The 21,544-nt window shown below is 42.2% G+C and overlaps 1 protein-coding gene across 6 annotated transcripts in view; it reads left to right on the top strand.

Moving 5' to 3' along the window:
- Positions 1–414: 414 nt before the first annotated feature.
- ARPP21 (cAMP regulated phosphoprotein 21) overlaps positions 415–21,544 on the top strand; it is a 345,287-nt gene continuing 324,157 nt past the window's right edge. For 3 of the 6 annotated variants that reach the window (XM_085607568.1, XM_085607567.1, XM_085607562.1), the window contains exons 1-5: positions 420–1,055; positions 14,382–14,561; positions 16,177–16,349; positions 16,944–16,985; positions 18,173–18,262. In XM_085607568.1, the coding sequence (XP_085463694.1) occupies positions 16,215–16,349; positions 16,944–16,985; positions 18,173–18,262 (267 nt within the window). In that variant the 5' untranslated portion in view covers positions 420–1,055; positions 14,382–14,561; positions 16,177–16,214. Of the gene's footprint in view, positions 1,056–13,710; positions 14,124–14,381; positions 14,562–16,176; positions 16,350–16,943; positions 16,986–18,172; positions 18,263–21,544 lie in introns of those variants that run through there. The other 3 variants (XM_085607564.1, XM_085607563.1, XM_085607565.1) reach the window with 3 other exon arrangements.

The raw sequence follows: 21,544 nt of genomic DNA, 5'->3' as shown, positions 1-21,544 counted from the left end.
TTATTGTTTCACTCGCTGTAGAAATTTTAAGTTTGAATTTAAAAATACACTGCGATGTAGATTTGGAAAACGAATCTCTTAGTTCTGGTTGCAATTTTGGAATTAATCAGTGCATAGCTTGCTTGAAAGAATTGGCGAATTCTGTCGGACTGAACTCCGCTTTGCCACCACCCATGATGCTGAGATTGATTTCCAGGTTCCTAGTGCATTGCGGACCGGGCACCCCCTGGCAGAGTGACTCAGTCTGGCAGCAGCCGGCATCTCAAGGAACCGACCCTCCCCCAGGTCTTAGTGCGGGACGCAGAAATCCATCGGCCTCCTCCACTTCCTGCACGCGCGCACTCTCTGCTCCCCCCTACCACTGCTTCTTATTTCCAGGAAACCGCCCTGCCTACCCCGTGCTCCTTTCACTCTGACAACGCTCTAAAAGCAGTCAGTGTCAACTGCCCCGGGCAGGGCTGCATACGGGCACAGAATGTGCTCTCTGCAGACCCTGCAGCCCGCCCCCTCTCATGCCTTACCTCTGACACCTCCGCTTAGTCTACAAGGGCGGCAGAGCGCGCAGCAAGAACAGTTGCCGCTGTCCACCCTGCGTTTCATTTAGACGCACTTTGCGCCCAGTAGGAAGCGGCATAAATACCACAGTGACCTGCCTCTTCCCTCCTTTCTCTCTTCACCACCGAGCTCGACAGCTCAGCTCCGACCAGCCCCAGCCCGGTGGCCCACAGAGGGACATGCTGCTGCGGTGGTCGTTGTTTCGTGCCATTCGTAAAAGCTTTTGTGTAAGCGTGCGTTTTTTACACTATACGCATGCGCACCAAAGAGTATACGCATGAGCACAGAGAGAAGAACTATCTGACGAAAAGCAGCATCTATCGGACCACTGATCAGCTGTCTGTCTGCCGGCATCCCAAGGGCTGCATTGCACTCCCTTCTCGGCACGGCGTAACTGTGCGCACAGGGCGCCCCGGCGCCGCCACTGTCCTGGGCCTGACACCCCCTGAGCATCAGCTGGAACTGTGCAGAGCCGAGTCACGGGGAGTCTCACACTGCTGGTAAGTTCAGAGAGTACTATGTGTACCGTGGGGGAGTGAGGGAGGCAGCTCCGGTGACAGAGGTTTGTGCAGTGGCGCTGAGTGGGGGTGAGCATGTCTGTGTGTACAAAGCTAGCCCGAGGCATGTGTGGGCAGGGCGCTCGCAAGGCTCCAAGGCACAGAGGAGCGCGAGGAACTGCCGACGCTGCAGGCTGAGCCCAGCTTCCAGAGAGAGTCTATTTTCCTCATTGATTTCACCACCAGCCAGGCTCTATGACTTCTGTCCCCTCTCCCCCACCTTGACATAGTCCATTTTCTCTGTGTGGCATCTCTGCTCCTGGGTGCCCTCCAAGGGCAGGGCTTTCACTTCGCGTGGCCATTGCATATTTTAAAAACGTGTGATTATTTGGAGTAGTGCATTGACAATTTAAAAGCCGAGCAATCATTTATCAGTCACGTTCGTGCGTGGGTCATCAAGGGGAGGAGTTTCGGTGGAAATCAAATTCAAAACAACTCCAAATTCAATTTCCTTCAGTTGGCTGATCAGCTTGTGACAGTCTCCGGAGAACGACCCACTAAAGCAAATCCAAGAGGGTGCTGATTTTGCGGTGTGCCCTGTGCAACGCGATCACCTTCACCTACAACACAATACTGCTTGTGTGGCATGAAAACCTGCCCGTTCACCTGGGTGAGACTGCCCGTTTAGTCATAACCACAAGCTGTGCACCTACACCAAACGATAACTTAGAAACATATCAAAATACAATCCAAAAAGCAGTACATGTTCGTTGCCCTTTCTTACGTGCCAGCATATAATAGCGTCATACACGCGATAAGAGCGTTGAGTAGGGCAAGCTTTCACACTTGCTTGTTCAGTGATGATTGGGGTTGCATTATCTCTCTAGTAAAGGATCAAAATATTACACAATGGGACTACACATCCCAGAATGCGCCGGTCCTTTTTAAATGAACGTCCAGAACTAAAGGCAAGGGGCAGAATGCGGGCGTCGGCAGCCCCTGCGCCTAGGGGACGGGCAAAACTTAAGGGCCCCCCAACTTTTCAGGGGTGCCCATTCATTCGGTCCAAAGCTCCGAATATCTGTTATATGGAAGACAGTGGTGCCCCCGCGTCAGATTGTAAGGGGTGGGAGGGTGCACCGCTCTTTTGCAGTACGCCTCTGACTGGCACGGCATCCCCCATCAAATGGAGAGATATTATGACATCCTTAAGTCATGGCAATTACAATATTGTACTGTTCTGCTGTTTTCTAAATAATGATAATTGTAGCCCTTGATTTGTAAACAAAAATAAGAATAAGGGAGCCAGAATAAATAGGCAAGCGTACATGATAAGAGCAAGGGGGACACAGAGAGAGTGGGCATGTCAATTTGTGGCACACTCCAACAAGTTGCACATTGGGCTGCATTAGTTCTTGCTGCTGCCACATACTGCTCGACCAGCCTCGGGTCGGGCGTGGTAGCTCCTCTAATGATTGTTTCCAGCTACCTATGGCTTACATTTTAATCAAGTAGGATGAACTGCATGCACAAGACCACTGCACTGAAATACGCATGATATGATAAAAAAAATCACTCTTTGCATAGATCGCCGTTCTACTGTCTGTTGTGCTCCTTTTGTGTCTTGTTCTTTTGCACCTGTTGGTTGCATGTGTGAAACTGAAGCCTGCACTTTTTATGTCCGAGCTGTTCTGATTCCGTGTTTCCGAGAGAGGCCAGCACTGCTGCTGTTTTCTCTATTTGTGACTACTCTTGTCTGTGCTGTAGTTCTTCTCTATATGAGAAAACCGTGCATTGGAGGCGCGTGGTGTGCATGGCTGGCCTATGCTAACATAGTGCCTGGCGGTGGGCGGAGAGAAATATGGCGCTCTTGCTGATGGTGGTGAATTAAACGAGGCAGCTTTGGGGTGCTTTTGTGTTCTCAGGTCAGTAACTGGATAAGCCGGTACTGGCCCCCGACCTCAAACATCCCCGCACCTCCCCAGCTCGCCCAAGTCACCGATAGCTCAGCTGCCTCACAGATGATGGTTTTGTTGATGTGTGCCAGCAGGAGTGAGAGGGTGAAGGCAGGGCAAGGAAAGGGGCTAAAAGGGTGTTAAAAACATCGCCCACCCTATGATTATGAGGGCTAAAACCACTGTAAACTGGCAAATCAGACAGAAACGAACCGGCAGGGACAAGGACAAGGCTGGAGCAAGATGAGAGGGGGCTGCTGTTGGCATAACCTTAATGCACAGACGTCCGTGCGCCCCAGGGCCCAGCTCGCCCATGCTTAAGTGTGCTGGTGCGCTCCACAGGAGTACACATCGCGCATGCTCCAAGGGCTTGCTATACGTGTAGTATTGCAGAACTGGAACGTCTCAGCAGGGCTGGTCACAGCCTCTGGTAGGCCAGTTCAAGAACAGGTCACACGGGCTAGATTTTGATGTGAATGGACCAACATACCTTCACTGAGACTGCAACACACAGCACCATTCTGCTGCTCTGAGTACAACAGACCTTCTGAGAGGCGACAGTGCTGCTGATGTAGAAGTCTAGCAGTTCTGTCCAGACTCCTGGTACTTGCACATTTGGAAAGGGAGCTCCCTCTGGGGCTGTCTCTTTAAAGGCTCAGCAGCCGTGCAGAGAAGTCCCGGTTCTGTCCCATTTAAAGTACAGCCGGCCGTCTGAGAAGGGCCTGTGCTGCTGGTGCTGTCGCCTTAAAGGAACACCAGGTCCATTTTGAAGTGCGGGGTCTGCCATAACAAGCACCTAAAAGCCTGCTGAGAATGCCCATACTTTCCTAATTGAAATACAACACCCATGCTAAGAAGACAGGTAGTGTACAATTAACATTTTAGTGGGCCTCTGGAAGGGTGGTTCATCACCCAATCCAGCAATGGAAGTCCAAAAGAGAAGCAAACACCCTGTTTCATTAAAATGCTACACCGGCGCTGGGAATTGCTGGTGCTCTCCGATTTAAGTCTTTGCAGCAATGCTTAGAATTTTGCTTTTGCCCCATTCAAAGTTTGGCAACGTTGCTGAGTATTGTTATTACCGACCCATTACAAGAATATCACCTGTCCCTTGTTAAAAAGCTGGCTTCTATTCCTACATTTAAGAGCCTACTATACCTTTTGAGGATGGTAAGAGGTAGGTCTGGCACCAAGGCAATTCTGTCTCATGCCCTCTCTAAAGACACTACCAACTTCTAAAAGTAGAATTCCAGATACACAATCTTACACTTCCTGACACACACAGTTGTTTGTTATCCATTCAATTGAACGACTGCAAATCTTCACATCTTTAGGCTTTCTCGATGCAGGCACGAACCCCATCTTCAAATTGTTCGTTCAAGCAATGATTGCAAATTAAGATGTGCATATTTTTGCAAAAATAGGAAATAATGCCTACAGGAAAAATATGATTAGAGAACAACATTTGGAGTGGTTTGTGAAAAGCCTATCAACCATCTAGTGACTCCTCAGTTGTGAGTGTCATTTTGGAGAGATTTGAGTGGCACAAGAAACTATTTAACGAATAAAAAGATAGGAGACTTGGGAAGTGATTAGTGGGGATGAAGCTTTGGCAACTATGGCGCACCTTGTTTATTCAATCTTTGGCGTTGTTGGAATAAAATGCTGTCCCAGGATTGTGTGTGAGTAGGTGCGCCTAGTTGTATGCCAGGTCCATGTGTAAGAGGGGTCGAGGGTGAACCTCTGACAGGGGGCCCTGGGCCTGCCTGTGCAATCCTTCCCTGCCCACAAATGTGCCTGTCTGCATGTGTGTCTGTGCTATTCTCTCTGTCTGTATCTATGTCAGAGCGTTTGTCAATCTGTATGTGTGGAAACTGTAGGGATGAGAATTACCGTGCATTGTCAAAACCTGGCAGACTCTGCATTGCTAAGGTGTTATGTATCACGACCGTATGCATTCCAACCCACTTCAACGTTGAAATCAGACATACATGTACATCAACGGAGCAGTGTGCAAGTTCAGCAGGTATGTGTCTTGCTGCATACATGTAGATTTGTGGCAAACCATCCTTATTACCGCATTATGCAAACGAAGCACGTGCATCATTCCGCTACTGGAATAGTAGAAGGTGAAAACATGCTCTCCCTGAAGCTTTGTAGACATTTGATACTGTGCCACTGTGAAATGTGGGCATCAGTGTGCATCACTGTGGCACTGTGGAAACTGGACTAACAATGTTCTTCAGCAATCCTCTGAAATCTGAACCATTTCTAAAATTATGCATAATGGTATTTATGAGAATTTAGAAAATATGAGTACAAATGTATAATTGTTGAAAACTTGTTAAAAATGTCCACTACTTGAACATTCTGGAATTTGGGCAAATTTGGGCATTACTGCTAGTGCTGTGCTCTGGTAGAGGTACTTGTGGTAACATATTATTGGGTCTGCTAATGGAATATATACCTACTGTCTCCCAGTTACAAACATTTTTAACCATCAGGCTTAGACCCCCTTAAGAGTTGTGTTTGAAAAAAATCTATTTGACAATAACTGTCACAAAAAAGTTGATGGGATCTCGTCTGTACAATTCTGTAAAAAACATGTTTATATTGTATCAATATTACTGGCCCAGTTTAACATCAACATTTCCCCCAAACCGTTGCAGACTTACCAATTCCCCTGTCAATTGTCTTCACAGCCTGTAATATTATTCATGCTTGGCCATTCTTTTTGTCCTTAGTGGTTTACAAATACACCACTCACTGCTAAATCCACCCCCCAAAAAGTAATTAGGAGAGGGAGTTTGTCAAAATGCCTAAATCCTTTCCAATTTTCACCAAACGTACCAGGCCAATGTACTTCAAAATTCATTTCTTCCCAGAAATTTTCATGATAAAATCAAAGCTTGGAAGATAGAAAACAATGAAACAATGTTCCGTCATTTAACCAAGAATTCCTGCTTTTGGTGGTCGGTATCGTTGGTGGTGGTGGTGATATGTACATTTTCCTTGTTTGCATTAGCACCAATGGAAATCATGGTATGCCTATGGTGAACAAGAGCATCCATGGGGTGGTTTTAATCATCTGGCAAGACCCCTTTGCACGTCAGCACTTGCATAGCAATGTCTGTGTCACAAGGGTTTCATTATTCTAGTAGGTCCTCCAACGATTTCTGCAAATTGATACTTTTCTGAAAGGCAAGTTTGGGCTTCAAGGGGTGTTCAGGCAACAGGTGTCCACCCAGCAGTGGAAGGAGGCTCCCCTATAGCCATTAGTCTATTGGGCGTTCTGGCAGGCTGATGGAAGAGTGTGGGCACAAGTGGGAGTATTCCAGCTAAATCTGATGATAATGTTAGCTTGGGCAGCATACGCCCATTGTTTCTACTAGCAGAGCCGACTCTCGTGTTCAACCTGACTCTATAGCCCACTAGCTCCTGTGAATACTTTTGTTAGTTCTGTGAAGCACAATCTGTGATTCACATAGATATCTCTTGGCATAGAAATGGGAATGGTAAAGATTTGTAACAATGGAGCTACATCTACTGTCTCCCCTGCTTTTAAATATTATGTTTGGCAAAACATGCTTCAAAATGTAGTGCTTGAGTGAGAAATTAGGCAAAATGTGCATTAAAATGTAGCAGCTCACACAGTTGTTACAAAATACTGCTTTGAGATACCAAAGTCCACTTTACAATTGTTGACAATATTTCCCTTGCTTCGATTACTTGCTCAAATGTAAACTCAAACTTCACCTTAGAATCTATGTTTAATGAAATGTTTTATGGCAAATACCTTTAAGCTCCCTTTGTAATTCTTGACATCTATTTTTTTTGTCAATTAACAAATCAAGATAAGATTATGTGTATATGTCACTTAAACCCACCTCTACCTCAAATTTGGGATCACAGACTCCAAATCCGTAATTGAACTGTTCAATACAAATGGCTTGTTAAGACCCATGGACTGCAGCAATTATTTTTGGTGTGTATCAGCATATTTGGAAAACCCATGCACCTGTCCATCTTTTCCTTAGCAACTGCATATTTTCTAGGAAAAAATTGATTATTCAATTTAATCTCTGGCTGTTTTTACCAAATTATCTTCTGTTAGGGGGTAAGCGAATGAGGCCATAACAGATAATCCTCACTCCCCCTTGTAAGGAATAACTGCATAATTGAGACAGCGATACAGTTTATTTGCCCCGGTATATTCCCAGGAACACCCAATTAATATGGCCAAGGGGCGATTTCAAAGACTTCCAGTTATTTCGGCACAGAGCTCCTCCTTTAGGGAAGAGCGGTGCAAAAAACAGTCTCACACTTGGTTCAGGTCTTGATTTTTAAGTCCTAACATCATATGTGTATATAATATATATTCCACAATCAGTGTTGCGCATAATGAGAGCCTTAGCGTTACCTGACGTGCACATCCCTGTATGTGTGAGTATATTATGTTTCCATAATTGTGACACTCTTTTCACGTATCCCTGCCACAGTAATGGGAAATGATCAGTACCCAATCCTGCCAAGCGCTTGTTGTGATATAATATCTTTTTTTTAATGGATGTACTTGCTCAATTATGTATTAATCTGTTTTTCTTGCTTCATTTTGCTTCTACTTTCTAACACATTATTTTCCGTACTCTTTCTCTCTGCTCTGTTCTTTTATTTCAGTTTCCCCATTAGTCATCGTCAATTAAATTCAAAGAAATCCGTCTCTCTGTCCTTTCTCTATTTTGTGTAAGGCTGTAATCTCCCTGTTCTCTTTATGTTCTCCCTTTCTTCGGGATTTCGCTCCATTCAAGGGTACATCCGTCTTTCATTTCTACTCTTCCGTTTTGATTTGAATTACTTTCATTCTTTCATGCATAATTATTTATTTTCCTGATCTCACGATATTGTGCCATGTCCAATATGTACCGCTTAGGCGAGACAGATGATCTCAATTTTGAAGGTGTGCTCTATTCTTCTTGGATGAGTTCTCTAAACCCACAATGCGTCTAGCACGTCTAATTATATATATTTTACTTTTAGCTTACAAAATGTGAAGTAATATGTTCTAAAATGTAATGCACATATTCTGGTGTATGCTTAGCAGTATCCTCAATAACAGACCAAGAATTGCAAAGAAAACGTCTCAACATAGTACATTTTCAGTTACCCAAAAACAAATGAGTATTCTTCAAAATAAAATGCATAAAAGTGCTAATGCTGCTTGTCTCTAAATGTGAATTAAAACATCTAGTATAATTATTTGGAATTAGAACAACGATAAAGTTTTTCGGTATTCACTAAAAATAAAGTGGATCCTCTTTTTCGAAATAATGTTTGGGCTCATCGCTTGCACCAATGCACATTTTACAAATATGACTATAATAGTAGAGCCATAGATGAAAACCCCCCTGAAAAATGCAATATACAGATACAATTTCGAAGCCCTCGTGGTAACCTGCTTTGAGGGACAAAGCATGCTCCAGTCTGCCTGTAGCAGGAGGTGCAGACTCCAAGCGCCCCATCTTTATATAGAGGGGCCCTTGGGTGATTGGGCCCTCTTCGATCTCGCCTTTCATGTGTCCCCTTGACATTGGATCTGCGCGTACTACTGACAAACTCAGAGGAGATGCATGTGGACTTTCGTTCTTAACTAGATCAATATCCCATCTGACTCTTGTATTCCTTTACAAGATAGTTTTTGATACGCCCTGTTAATTGGTCCTGCTGTGGTGTACCCCTGGAAGCAGGCCCAGCCTTGAACAAGCATGCGTGACTAACTTTAATGTGGTTGGAGTGTGTAGGAATCTGTCAGTCAAGACGCCAAAAAGATTAACATTGTTTTAAATCGGAATGTGACGCGTCACCCACAAGCAAATGGTTGCTCGTGAGGGTAAAGATAATAGGTGCAGTAAAGATAGAACAAGGGGAACAAAGGAAAACACATGGGAATGCAGATAGCAGGCTAGAGAGGCGGCGGAATTGCTTTGAAAATGACTCGGCATATTAGTAATTTAATTGCTGAATTGTTTAAAACGTTATCTTTTCTAGTAAGTCAAGAGTGGGTGGCTTGAGGTATCTTTTCATCTGTGGACTCCATTTGCGAAAGCATTTCTTCTCTGCTTTCAGTGGGTAATGTGGCTGGTGGAGAGCTGGCTGCTGACATCTCCTTTGATCAAGAGGTCATGAGCTTGAATCCCAGCAAGATTTGTTCTTCCTTTCATCCTTCATGGGTCTATAAATTGAGTACAATTAAACTGGAACGCATACAAAAACAAATTGTTCTCTTTATAAATTTACATATATCAAATCGTAACCTGCTAATGCGTACGAAATTGTGTACTGCTCAGTGAGTTTTCATTAAAGGGAATGATGTGGTTAGAGCAAATATTTCTAAATCTATATATTAGGACCTGCCACTGGCCGTTTTATGTCTTTGGGCTGCTTACTCCACTTCCTTGTAGCCTTTTTCTTTACACTCTCTTCTCACTTCCACATTTCTTCACTCGGTCATCTTTTTGCACTATTATCTTTCACGCTCCTTTATTAAATCCTTTCACTGCCATTCTAATCTCTTACCATAATTCTCTCCTGTCTTTCACTTTCTCGCTATCTTACTTCTCCATTTAAATCTCCCACTATTTGCTGTTTCATTCTTATACTATGATATATATTGTGGTGAATGGTTGTAGGCTCTAAAGATGAATGACAGCTTATAAGGTCATTTTGTGATTCACATAATGTGTCAAAACTATTGGTTGCAATTAAAAAAAGTAAGGCAAATGTATAATATTAGCCAATGAGATGTACCATGCAATGCTCTGGAACTCTGTGAGAGACCTCCCCTAGACACCAGTGAAATGAAAAAAAAATGATTCCTGTGTTCATTGCATTTTCCAGAGAATTTGCCAGAATTACGCATTTTTGAGTGAAAACAATTACCTTATAAAACAACCAAAATAAAGTGGCTAGGAATAGCAGTGGGCAAAATGGTAGCCTCCTTGAGGTAGGAGAGGAGTCCATTTCATATGTGTCCTTAGTGAGGCAACAGTAAGAGCCAGCGGTGAGATGTGCATGGGGATCAATGGAAATGCGGCCCAAGAGACATTCTTACGAATATAAAGGATAGTTGGATGGAAAACGAGATCGGTCTACACTTGGACCCCTTCTATAGTGGAAGCAGAAAGGAACTGGTGACATTGCAAGACCTTTCATTAAGGCAGTGGTTAGGGGATTACACAGCTCAACTGGTCCTCGCTAAATATTAGGGTAGACCTAATTGCATGCCATTGCTTGTGAACCAGTTGACTTCATTAAGATGCATTGGCGATTGTGGATGCAGCTATTAACTAAGACGGCAGCAGGATGTGTGGTGGCCTGAATGCGGAAGCATATGCCACAAAAGATCCAGAGTGAAGAGGGGCAAAATCTAATACAACTCTTGTGGAAGAAAAGGAAAACATGATAACTACTGCTGGTTTGGTTTTCTTACAGAGGGAGTGATGTTGGGCAGGTGTCAGTAGGTACCCACCATCCTTGTATCAGTGTTGAAGGGCTAACAGTTTGTCCAGGCACCCAGGGAGTAGGCACACTGATCCTTTACAATCCATTATGGGTTTGGTGCATCCTGCTTTTCATAGGATTTGCTACTGGTGAATTACTCACTGCACGTGTACCCCAAAGCCCTTAAATATCACACTACCACAGTACAGTGGTGTAAACTCACACTCGCGCTCAAAGGCAAAAATACTTGATTTATTCAGGGACATTTGGAAGATGGAACACTTGAAAGACTAAGTGGATGCAAAACTGGCATGTGTTGTTAAAATTAGACAACTGCGTCAATGTTTGATGAAAGGCAATGAGCGGACAATGCAATGGAGCCAATTTGGCATGGTACCAGATTATTGTGGCCTTAATATCATCTACCAAAAACATTATGGTCTAAATATTGTTTACAAAATGTTGACGAATTGGGATTAATAATAGAAAATCTACATCGAATGTAAGAAGATTTTTGCAAATTTTGTTCAGTCATGAAAGTTATGTCAGATGATTTTGTTATCGATACTCTGACATACAACTGACAGGCGAAAATAGAGCTATTCATATCTGAGAGCGAGTTTAAGAAAGCAAATCAATTTCATTATTTGTTTGATAAGTCCTGTTATATCATTAAGTGGAATATAAAATAAGCAAAAAAATAGGCTACAAGATTTAACAATACCTATAAAACCATATAATTCATAAAACATAAATGGAGTACAAATATTCAGTATTCAGATTTCACAAATGCTTATATCCAACCAACTGTAACCGAGTCGTGAATCAGGTCATGAATGCCTTTAAATCAATAGATAACTGGATAGTTCAACAGGAAATAGCAAACAAGTGCTGGTCCCTGAGCTAAGGGCCAGTCTTCTTGCTAATACTCAAATATTTTTCACAGAGCCTTCAGGATTACTCTAGTAATGGGGAAATAGCAGAGGCAATGGCCAAAGAGTTAAAGAACATGTGACTGCCCTCTGCTGGAAGCACGAATGTCTGTGAATCACTTGCCTGGTAATTATTGGCTAAGACAAAGAGAAGGCCACATAATGACGAGGAAGGTAGCATTAAAACAATTTTACTTGGCGGTATGTGAATTGGAAAAGGTTATTCGCATTTATGATCCCATTCTCATCCCCATGCATGGACACACTGTTCCTGTCATCTTAACATGCATGCTTTAGACTCTCATTTACCTGAAATGTGCATTCACTTTCAGCCTACTGTGGATGGGTGGTGACGGCAGGACATGTGCTCTTTGATGGCAGAAGGGTAAATTGTGTGTGAAAGCAATTAAATGCAAAAATAGCAAAGTTGAAGAAAACACATGCAAATTGGGACGAATAAACAAAATGTGCTGATGTGTTATTGTGATATTTACACCTACATTTCTTATTGCTCAGTCAAGCACATTCTGGTGTTCAAGAGAGCATTTGAGCTGACTGTTCATTGCTGATGCACACTGACAAATATAACGAAGTCCCATTTGTGTTAAAACAATGCTTTATTTAGAAATGGTGGCACACTTTATACATATCAATTGTGGACTGTTGTATGCCATATTACTTCCCATCAGTTTACAATTGGTACATGTGCAATGTGCAAGGACATTTAGTCGAAACAAACGTATATTTTTTCAGACTAAACCTGGATCTGTGTTGGTGTCCAGTATAAGTGCAGGTTCACCAAATATTTACTGCTTTGAAAGGGGTAATAGTGCTTGCTTGTTCATAGAGAAGACAACATGGTCATTGGGTCCCACCACAAACTGGGTTCTGAGAAGTTTTTTGTTACCTCACACAGACAGCGGTATTTGATCGCCAACAGACCTGCTATTTCTTCACCTGTGGTGTGATGTGAGTCAGTGAGTATGTAAGAACCAGCGATATGCCCAATAGCTTCATAATTAATGAAGACCAGCTCTGAAACGTCCTGCACTGTGGCCAACCGCCACAAAATGTGCAAGTCCTCGTAGGGATAAGTACATCCCGTAAGGTTCTACTTTAGCTCGGTGGGAGAGTCTTCATTGTGCCTGAAAGTTACTATCTCAATATAAGGTTCACTAGTTGAAAATAAATGCCATCCCACTCTGAGGTGATCCTCGTGAGCAGAATACATTTTCTCTTATTCCACTCCATCCATAGTTTCCCTACACCCATAGCAGAGTTCGAAGGGCATGAGCATACGAAGCCGTGCCAAAAAATTATCATTCTCAACCACAGACAGAATGCTGTGTGAAATTGGTATTCCACAGCAGATGGCCATTTTTTGACAAATTGAACCAGTCATATGTTGTAGATGGCAGAAGAACTGCATTTGATCTGCCTCATGAAATGCTCCATCACATCAAGCTTTCCTTTCACATTTAAAATATAGACAGGACTCCTCGGGTGAGAAATTACCTGATGCTGGTTGACAGAACAGATGTTGTCATTACATAAATGCAATATATTTCTATTATTCCATGCATTTCACATTTTACCTTTCCCTCATTACCTCTGTCTGGGACAGTCTGAAATTCCTTCCACTTCCCCTGGTTCGCCTCCCTGCCACCAGCAATCTGCCCCTCACTCTCCTCTCGCTCACTGGCACATCCGTGTACCACAGAGTAGTTATGATGTGTTCCATTATTAAATATGAATTAAACCACTATGTAATTGTAAAGGGACTAGACCATTTACATTGGAAATGGTGCTACAGGACTTTCATGACATAGCAATGTAAAGTTAAAATTCATATATGTATTGCAAGCAAAGGGAATAAAATCATGGGGTGATACAAAATGTCAACCAGAGCAATAACTATTGGTAGTGCAGCAGGTGCAGTGGCACCGGAACCCAGAGCCTTAGGGCCCCACTGTACCCCACTATAGCTGCTCTAAATATTAACCAGTGGGATAGCTATTAATAGTGCAGCAGGTGCAGTGGCACCGGGACCCTGAGCCTTAGGGCCCCACTGTACCCCACTATAGCTGCACTTCGCCCTAATTGTGGACTGAAAGGGTTCCATTTTCCTTTTTGCTTATGGCAAATTTGCTACGCCGCTCACTGCATATTCCTTTGTGGGCTCCACGCGCAGACATTCTAGTGGGGGGGAAGGGGGTGGGGGGAGGTGTGGCGTAGGGTTGTTGATCTGATGCCTGACAGAGCTGTGTAGGGAATGTGCAGTGGTCGTGGAAAGCTCAGCAAGGGAAGAGGCTCTCCTGTCCTCTCAGGAACCGGAGCCGGCTACATAGGACAGATCTGTCACAGTATTGTTTCTCTCAGCAAACCCCTCCCCACCCAGGATTTCAATTACTGGGTGTGTCAGTGACATCTCGTTAGGCGATACCTCATTGTACTGAAATGTGCCCGCTCGACGCGGCTTGGAAGAGCTCGCCACCCCGCCTGTGCAACATTGCATAACTGTGGAGCGAAACGGAGAGGCGCACTTCAAGAAAAGCAAAAATACCCGCCCGGCAGCACTTGTGTGCGTCGAAAATGATACAATATCTCCTTATACGAGGAAAAATCATCTTCGTTTGGGTTTAAAAAAGCTGAGTGCCAGGATGCGCTGAAATTTTTTAAAATCCGAAGTGAGTAATGTTCAGCGCATAATGCAATTGTTAAATTTAGCTCCCTGCGTAGGAGCTGTTATGACTTGAACAGCCGGCTGCAGCCTTCATTAGAGCAGAGGCAAGCAGTTTGAGACAGGTGGAGCCGAATCACGCTGTGCCTGTGATTCGCTTGAAGCGTTCATTTGTGATGTGAATCTGCGCTTGCTTCTTCCATCCTTTAGCCCTGCTACGCTCATTTCCGTTCCTTATTATTTACTTTTTTGTGTCCCTTTTTAGGTTGACGATGGTCTGTCAAACAGTCCGGAGCTGCAGCGCGGAGAATGTCATTCTGAACTGCTAATGGGGACATGGGCTTGGCAGTGCCAGTCACCAGCCGTGTGGATTGTACCCGCGAAGAGCAACGAAAGCCGCTAGGAGGACGACGCCGAGACCCGGAGCAGGCGTTCTGTGCTCAAGGTAACCGCGGGAACCGTCCTCGAGTCATATGTTCACATGTAATATGTTTGCGCGTGCCTCAATCTTACCAGAGCTAGATAGCAGCAGGGACAGAATCCGGGCTGCCTCAAAAGGTTGAGGACATTTGAAATGGCTTGATAACTGGGTGATGGAAATATAGCATCACACACACACACACACACGGTGTGGAGATGGGAAACAGAGCAGTGTACGGGAAAGTCATTTTATAACAGGTAGGGAGAGAACTCTTTTCATGTAGGTTTAATTATAAGAGTCGTTCGCTGGTAGTTTTAACCAAAGGATACACTTGAACAGCGACTTTCATGTCTTAACGAATCTCCCACCCAATGCATTGATCTATCATGCTATAAAGAATGCATTGTTGCCGAATTGGACACCCATTGTCCAGGCGGTAGACAACACTGTGGGAGAAAGCTCTGTCTTTAACATATATGCCAATCATCTCTGCTGGACACTGACCCGCCTGGACAGCATGTGTTAAAACATTGCAAAAACTTCAGACAAATACATGAACGAGACTTACCAGCACATATCTAGTTGACTATTCGACCTGGAATTTATTTGGTGTGGGTCGCACCGATATTCGAATGGCCGGTGCTCTTTAAAAAAAAGGTGGGAACAGTTATTTGCACAATGTGTTATGGCTGTGCGGCAACAAGGCGAAAAATGCAGTGTTGCCGAAATAAGCATTTAGAATTTAAATGTGTTTTTGGGGAAAGCTGAGATTTCAGTATTGGCTCCAGAGTAAATCGCGTTACACGTGATCAAAAGACCGATGCTTAATATCAAGGACTGTTTTGAGAGTGGGCCTGGATAGTGGGGGTCGAAAGGGGAGTTTGCACTATTGATAGTCACGATGGAGAATGAATTGCTGACTTTGTTTCATGGTCCTTTTAAATACTGTGGAAATGCCCCCTCAAGCTCTGTTATTTGTCTTCATATCATGTCTGCTGTGTATGTGTGAGCGGTGTTGGTGTGAGCGTGTGCATATGTGTGCGGCAGTGGCTGTGGAGGAGGGCTGGTGGGGGAGGTGGAAACGCTAAATTATTCATGAGTCTCATTGGACAGCTGATCAGTGGGGGAGGTGCCGGGGATGGCAAGGAGCAGAGAGTGGGAAATAATAATGGGCATCACCTAAGAGAAGCCAGTGTGCGCTTGGCTAGCGCAGTCCATTGTGAGCTCAGAGCCATAGAGCGCGCTAAGATAGCTTCATTAGTGCTACCTGCCAGGGGCATCCAGCAGCATTTCCACAGGACAGGGAAGTGGCATGGGCTTTGGGTAGAGGCTTAGGATTCTAATAATGGAGCTGTCAGCTTGATGTCTGGAAATGTTGACCCGAGAGATTTGCTGCCAAATTTAGATTTCTTTTTTAACTTATATTAAACTATTAGCTCTTCAATTGATTTATTTTCTGCCCCACAGAGCATATTCTGCTCTGTGAGCACTGACACAGGCTGGATGATAGGTGAACATAAGGTCCCATTCCTTTACCTTGCTGCTTTGATTGTCAGCGGCAATGAAATGACTCATCTGGGACCTAGAATAAAAAATAAAACAGAAACATCAGCTTTTTTTTGATGTCTTGACCTTCTAGGTCACCACCCCGTGTTGTTTTAATTTGTGACTGGGAGGATGTCTGAGCAAAGTCGATTGAACCAGGACACAGCAGAGGAAACTGGGAACGACCAAGAAGGAGAATCTTCTTCAGCGACTGGCGAGAAAAACCTTATTATTAAAACCGAGGGCCTGGACGGAGACGACTTTCAGGTAAGTGAACCGGGGGAAGTGAGCTAGCTCAAATTTGATGGGGTTTGGGGGGGTAGGCTTCCAGGTAGTGCCACTGGAATAGAGACAGCAGCCTCGATGCGCTTTGGTGCATTTCTAAATCGGATAACCTATGGTTAGTTAATTCTATGGTTAGTCAGTGTTCGACCACCTTTTACACCTTGTCTGCCAAAGCTGGAGACATGCATCTTTGCGCCCTTGAGTAAATGCAAGCAAGAATGGAAAGAAAATAACAATACACCAAGACATGTATTGTAACCGAGTCCACAATTAACAACCCGATGTGAAAAACCCTATTCTGTAATTTTCTTTCCATTTTCTTGCACTGTTGTTGCTAATACTGTGCAATTTGCATTCAAGTCATACTTGTAAGGATTTGCAGAATGGAGGAGAATGTAAAGCTATCCAATTTACCTTCAAAAGTCTTCCCCCATATATTTAGAAAACGTTTTAAAGGTTTTGTAAATTGAAACATGAATTGGATTTTTTTCACATGTCTAAATTGCTTCTTTTGTCATATTTGTCTGAAAATTCAACTGTTAACTGACAATGTGTTTTATTCTGTTTCACACGCAGAAGCGAGGCGTAAACCAGGGACAGCAAAAAAAGCGAGCCAAGGTAGGGTTCTCGCATATTGCAGAAAGATGCGTGATGAGCGGATGAGTAGTTCAGTTCAGGCGTTGCTTTCCCCTCTACAACTGGTTGAGTGGACATTTGTCTTTTCACCATATAGTGAATGACTTTCAGGAGAAAGGGATGTCATACAGTTTTAAGTAATATGTGCATGTGTGCCTGGTAAATAATGTGCTGCGTCAAAGTGTTAGAAAAATATTTGTCTTTGTGATCTGATGATCTAAGAGTTTATCAAATTGTACGTTGTGACTGAAATATGATCTGTCAAAAGAGACGAAAGGCGTGCAGGGTACTTTAAGCGACACAGGAATTTTAGATGGGTTACTTCACTATGCAGCATTTTTTGACTTTTAAAAACATGCTGAATATTTTTCAGTACCCATTGTGCCTTGTAGATGCGGTGATATTTGCAATAGGGTGCTGAGTGTGCCTAGGTTCAGTTTCACTGCAGAATATATCAAACAATAAGTCATTTTTTTTAAAGAAAATCCATTTTGGTATCAGTAGGCAAAAATTAAAAACACACTTCCTAAAATCTTAGTCGAAGAATAGGTTTAAAAAATCTGTGACTGGGTTAGACCAACAATAATATTCCTTGAGGCAGTGATCTACAGCAAGAGATGTGATGACCTCCCAGGCCCCTGAAATTAGATATAATGTGGTGCCTTTTCTTGCCGTGCTAGGTGCAATGTGGCAGCGCACGCTAGACTTTTGATTTATTTTTTAGCTGCGAACACTTAGTGCACTTTTGTATGGATTATGAGGAGTGCTTCTAACCAATTGTTCATCAACATGAGTTGATTTCCATAACTTCTTAATTTCTCAACAAATTTGATATTTTGTGTTACATGGCATAAGTAGAAATAGGGAGTCTATAAGTTGCATGCGACTTCGTGTGTCACTAATTCTAACCTGTACGGTCTGAGGATCAACCCAATATTTATCTGCACATGAATAAGGGATCAGGGAAGCTGTTATAATTACCACTCATGATCCAGTCTGTTATTTGGATCTGAGAAGAACAATTTTCAGATACACTGCCTGCTACAAAGAGATGTCCATAGCCTGGACAACTTTGTGCTCTGCGGGTACAGTAACTTCTAATTGATAAAAAGTAAGCTTTCACGAGAGAGTGTATTTTGTAGATGAATATTTCTTTCTTCCTTCTATAGTCAGGAGCAAAGGGTAAATTGGTGCGAAGTCTTGCAGTCTGCGAAGAGAATTACCCAAGGGCATTTGGGGAAGGCTATCCTGAGAACGAGGTAGGTCTTGATTCTGTGTCAATGCACTGGCTGCCAGGGCTGTGTTTTGCTCTTTTTTGGTGCATGGTTGTTGTTGATAATCATTTTTAGCTGGGTGTGCGTGTTTATTTAATGGAACAGGGGTTTGATACACTCACTTAGCTGCAACAAGACAGGTAGTTCAGGAAATGTTATTCTCCAGAAAAAAACTCGTGTGAGTTCAACATGAACAAAGGATCAATTATTCCACTTAACACTGAATACTAAACAGAACCTGTAATGATAGTGCATACGTGGAAATTGTTAGAATAGTTAAATTTACAGATTCATGATCACCGCCAGCTGAAGAAGATATACTCTCTAACTCCACTTAGAGTTAGTGCAGTGGCCCATTTCCTGCATAAGAAATGCATGGAGCCTTAAACCTGCAGTTTATCTCCCCAGTTCTGTTGAACCAACTGTATCACCTTTCACTATCTCAAGAGAGTATTTCCTTTGTGAAAATTGTAGCTACTTTGAAGCTTCTACTAATCTGAATTGTAACTACAGAAGTCCACTATTTTTCAATTTACCTTGCATAAGTAGATTGTGGCTTAGTAATTAATAAAGACACACAAATTGGCTCTTCACCTCAGTTAGTTTCACAATTTTAAACATAATGTGTTGCTGAGGTGCCTTTTCTGTGTACAATAATACAACTATCAACGATATTGCATATTAAAAAATACACATGCATAGGAGCAGAATGCTGATTTCAATATTGGTTTTGAAAAACCTTTCTATGACAGATGTGTCCATAATTGGAAACTCAGTCTGGAATATCTTGGCAGCAATACACATGGATATTGCAATACCAGTCTTGAAGTAGCCTTGAGGTGAAAGGTTTTGCACTATATAAAACAACTCTAACTATTCAAAACATACATGAAAAATCTTTGAAAATATGTATTTCAGCAAATTAATCCAAACTGTTGAACCACGTATAATCCGTTTCAATTTTTTTTAATTCAGTTATAAAATGCTTGCATTCGAATTCAGGCCACTTCCAGCATAATGCCATACATTTTCTTTTTCTAGATCCACATAAAAAATCTGTAACTATGTTGTTTATGGGATAATACAGCAGTCACTCCCTTTGTTTTGAAATGTTTAGAGTAATTTAAACTGTAACTCATCTAAAATTAGATTTACATCATAAATATAGTTCTTTGCTCAAACCACAAAATCTGGTTTACAATATGAAGTTTAGGCACATATGTGACCAAGCATTGACTGTGACAAATCCAGTATGTCACCTGACAGTTCCTAATTGGATGAATTGTTTGTAGTAAAATATTGTGTAATTCCATGAAACATCTATCTATGAAATGCATGCTGCTGAAGTAACTCTGATCATTATTGCACACCATTGTATTAAACACAATGCATAATTTCACTCCTCATGTTGATGTTTTCGTGTAATACAGTACAATGTATGAGAATGCATTGGTATAGTTTTTCTGTACATGCATGCTTGTGTGTACTTTCATTACCTCATTCAAGGCATACCAAACCTACTTTTCAGTGTCCTGAGCTTACTTTTGGTGTATTTTGCTGACAGCAGAATAGTGCTTTTGTTCCTTTCAATGGCAGTGACTAAAGTACAGGTCTGTATCATCATCTGAAACACTTGTTAAACGCTCCAGTGTTTGAGGGACACAAAGAGGACAGGATTTTAGGATATCCAAGATGAATATGCATGAGATAAATTTTCTTACCATAGATCTAATAAGTTTTGATTTGCATATTCATTGTTTATTCTCAAACCCTGACAGATTTGCGACCCAAACGTACCCGGGCTGTGCAGCTCTTAGCTACACGGTCTCTAAAAAAACATATTTTCTTTTTGGGGCTATCATGCCTGCTGCAGTCATGATTCATTGACGTATTTTAAAGGCAGGCATCTCTCTAGATTTCCTCAGCAACATACGTTTGCTTTATTTAATGAAGCCACGCGTTATAAATAATGTTATCAATCGAGGAATCACGACTGCCTCTGACCTATGTGGCTAATAGCTGTTACACCCTTGTATTCTCTGCACAATTCCTAATACTGTATTTCCTACAACAGCAAAGCTGAGGATTTGGAAGAGGATCTCAAGGTAATACTTGTCATGGGGCTTTATAGAAGCTTTCTGTTGTGCATCTCAAGTCTTGTAAACCATCATTCTACGTATGGGAGGAAAAACACACTGTCACTGATTCTGGAAGATAGCGATTCACTCTAGGCTTTCATAATGTGTAATTTTTCTACATGTGGTACTTTTTTTTAGGTCCAATTTTTTAATTTAGCATTTGCTTTACCTTTACTTCTTATAGATAATCGCCCTACCAGCCAGTGTGTGTTTCATGTATCTCTCCTTCTCATCAAATATTAATTGGCAACACTTGAATGATCTTGGACTTTCTTGTCGCAAACAACATTTTGGTTACTAATGGAAATGTTGTTCTTCATAAAATTAGTCATGAGAATGTAATGTAGTTGGGCTTGTCCTATATAGCGTGGAAACATTATTTGTTGTATTGTGTCCCTACCAGGTAGCAAATAAATTTATTGTACTTAATCTTAGATTTCGCAATTGTGTATCAATTGCCTTCATCTCATTTTGTCACGCGTATCTGTTTATTTTAACATCAGTCCACAAACAAGTCTGCTTTGCTTGTTTACTAATGAAGATTTGTACATTTTTATATGAAAGCACCATAATTTGATAACGTTTCCCCATAAAAGATGCTGGGAAGGTTAATTGGCAAACAGTACTATAGGTTTTGTTTTCCTGCACAAGAGCCTTTCAATGATAGGGACACGAATCAGAGAAATCCTAAAAACACATTTAAAATTCAACATTTAAATAATTGATGCTAAATTCAAGGAAAAGTCAAAATGATGCTGTTTGATTTTCAAGAAGTTTAGTTCATGACCATTTTATGCCTGGAGTGGAATGCCATATCAGCCCAGACTTAACAAGTAACCTAGCCAATGTTTTGCCAGGTGATGTCTTAGAGTTGAAATCATTTCGGGTATTTCCCTCCACCTAGCAAGAGTTACAATCCTCATTATTTCTTTCTGGTATTCTGGTATTCTGGCCATTAGGATATGTGGCCATTTCTCCGCAGTTTTTTATTTGATTTGATTGTTGAAAATTCCTATTTAGCTGAGAAACATTTAGTCTTGACTTGTGTTGGTGGCATATACAACCCAACTGACAAACTATATTTGCATTTGTAAACTCTACTTAGATATACAAAAATATACACAAATTT

This window comes from Triturus cristatus, chromosome 5_2 (genome assembly GCF_964204655.1).
Source record: "Triturus cristatus chromosome 5_2, aTriCri1.1, whole genome shotgun sequence".
Lineage (NCBI taxonomy): Eukaryota > Metazoa > Chordata > Amphibia > Caudata > Salamandridae > Triturus > Triturus cristatus.
This window is presented reverse-complemented; position numbering and strand designations above follow the sequence as displayed.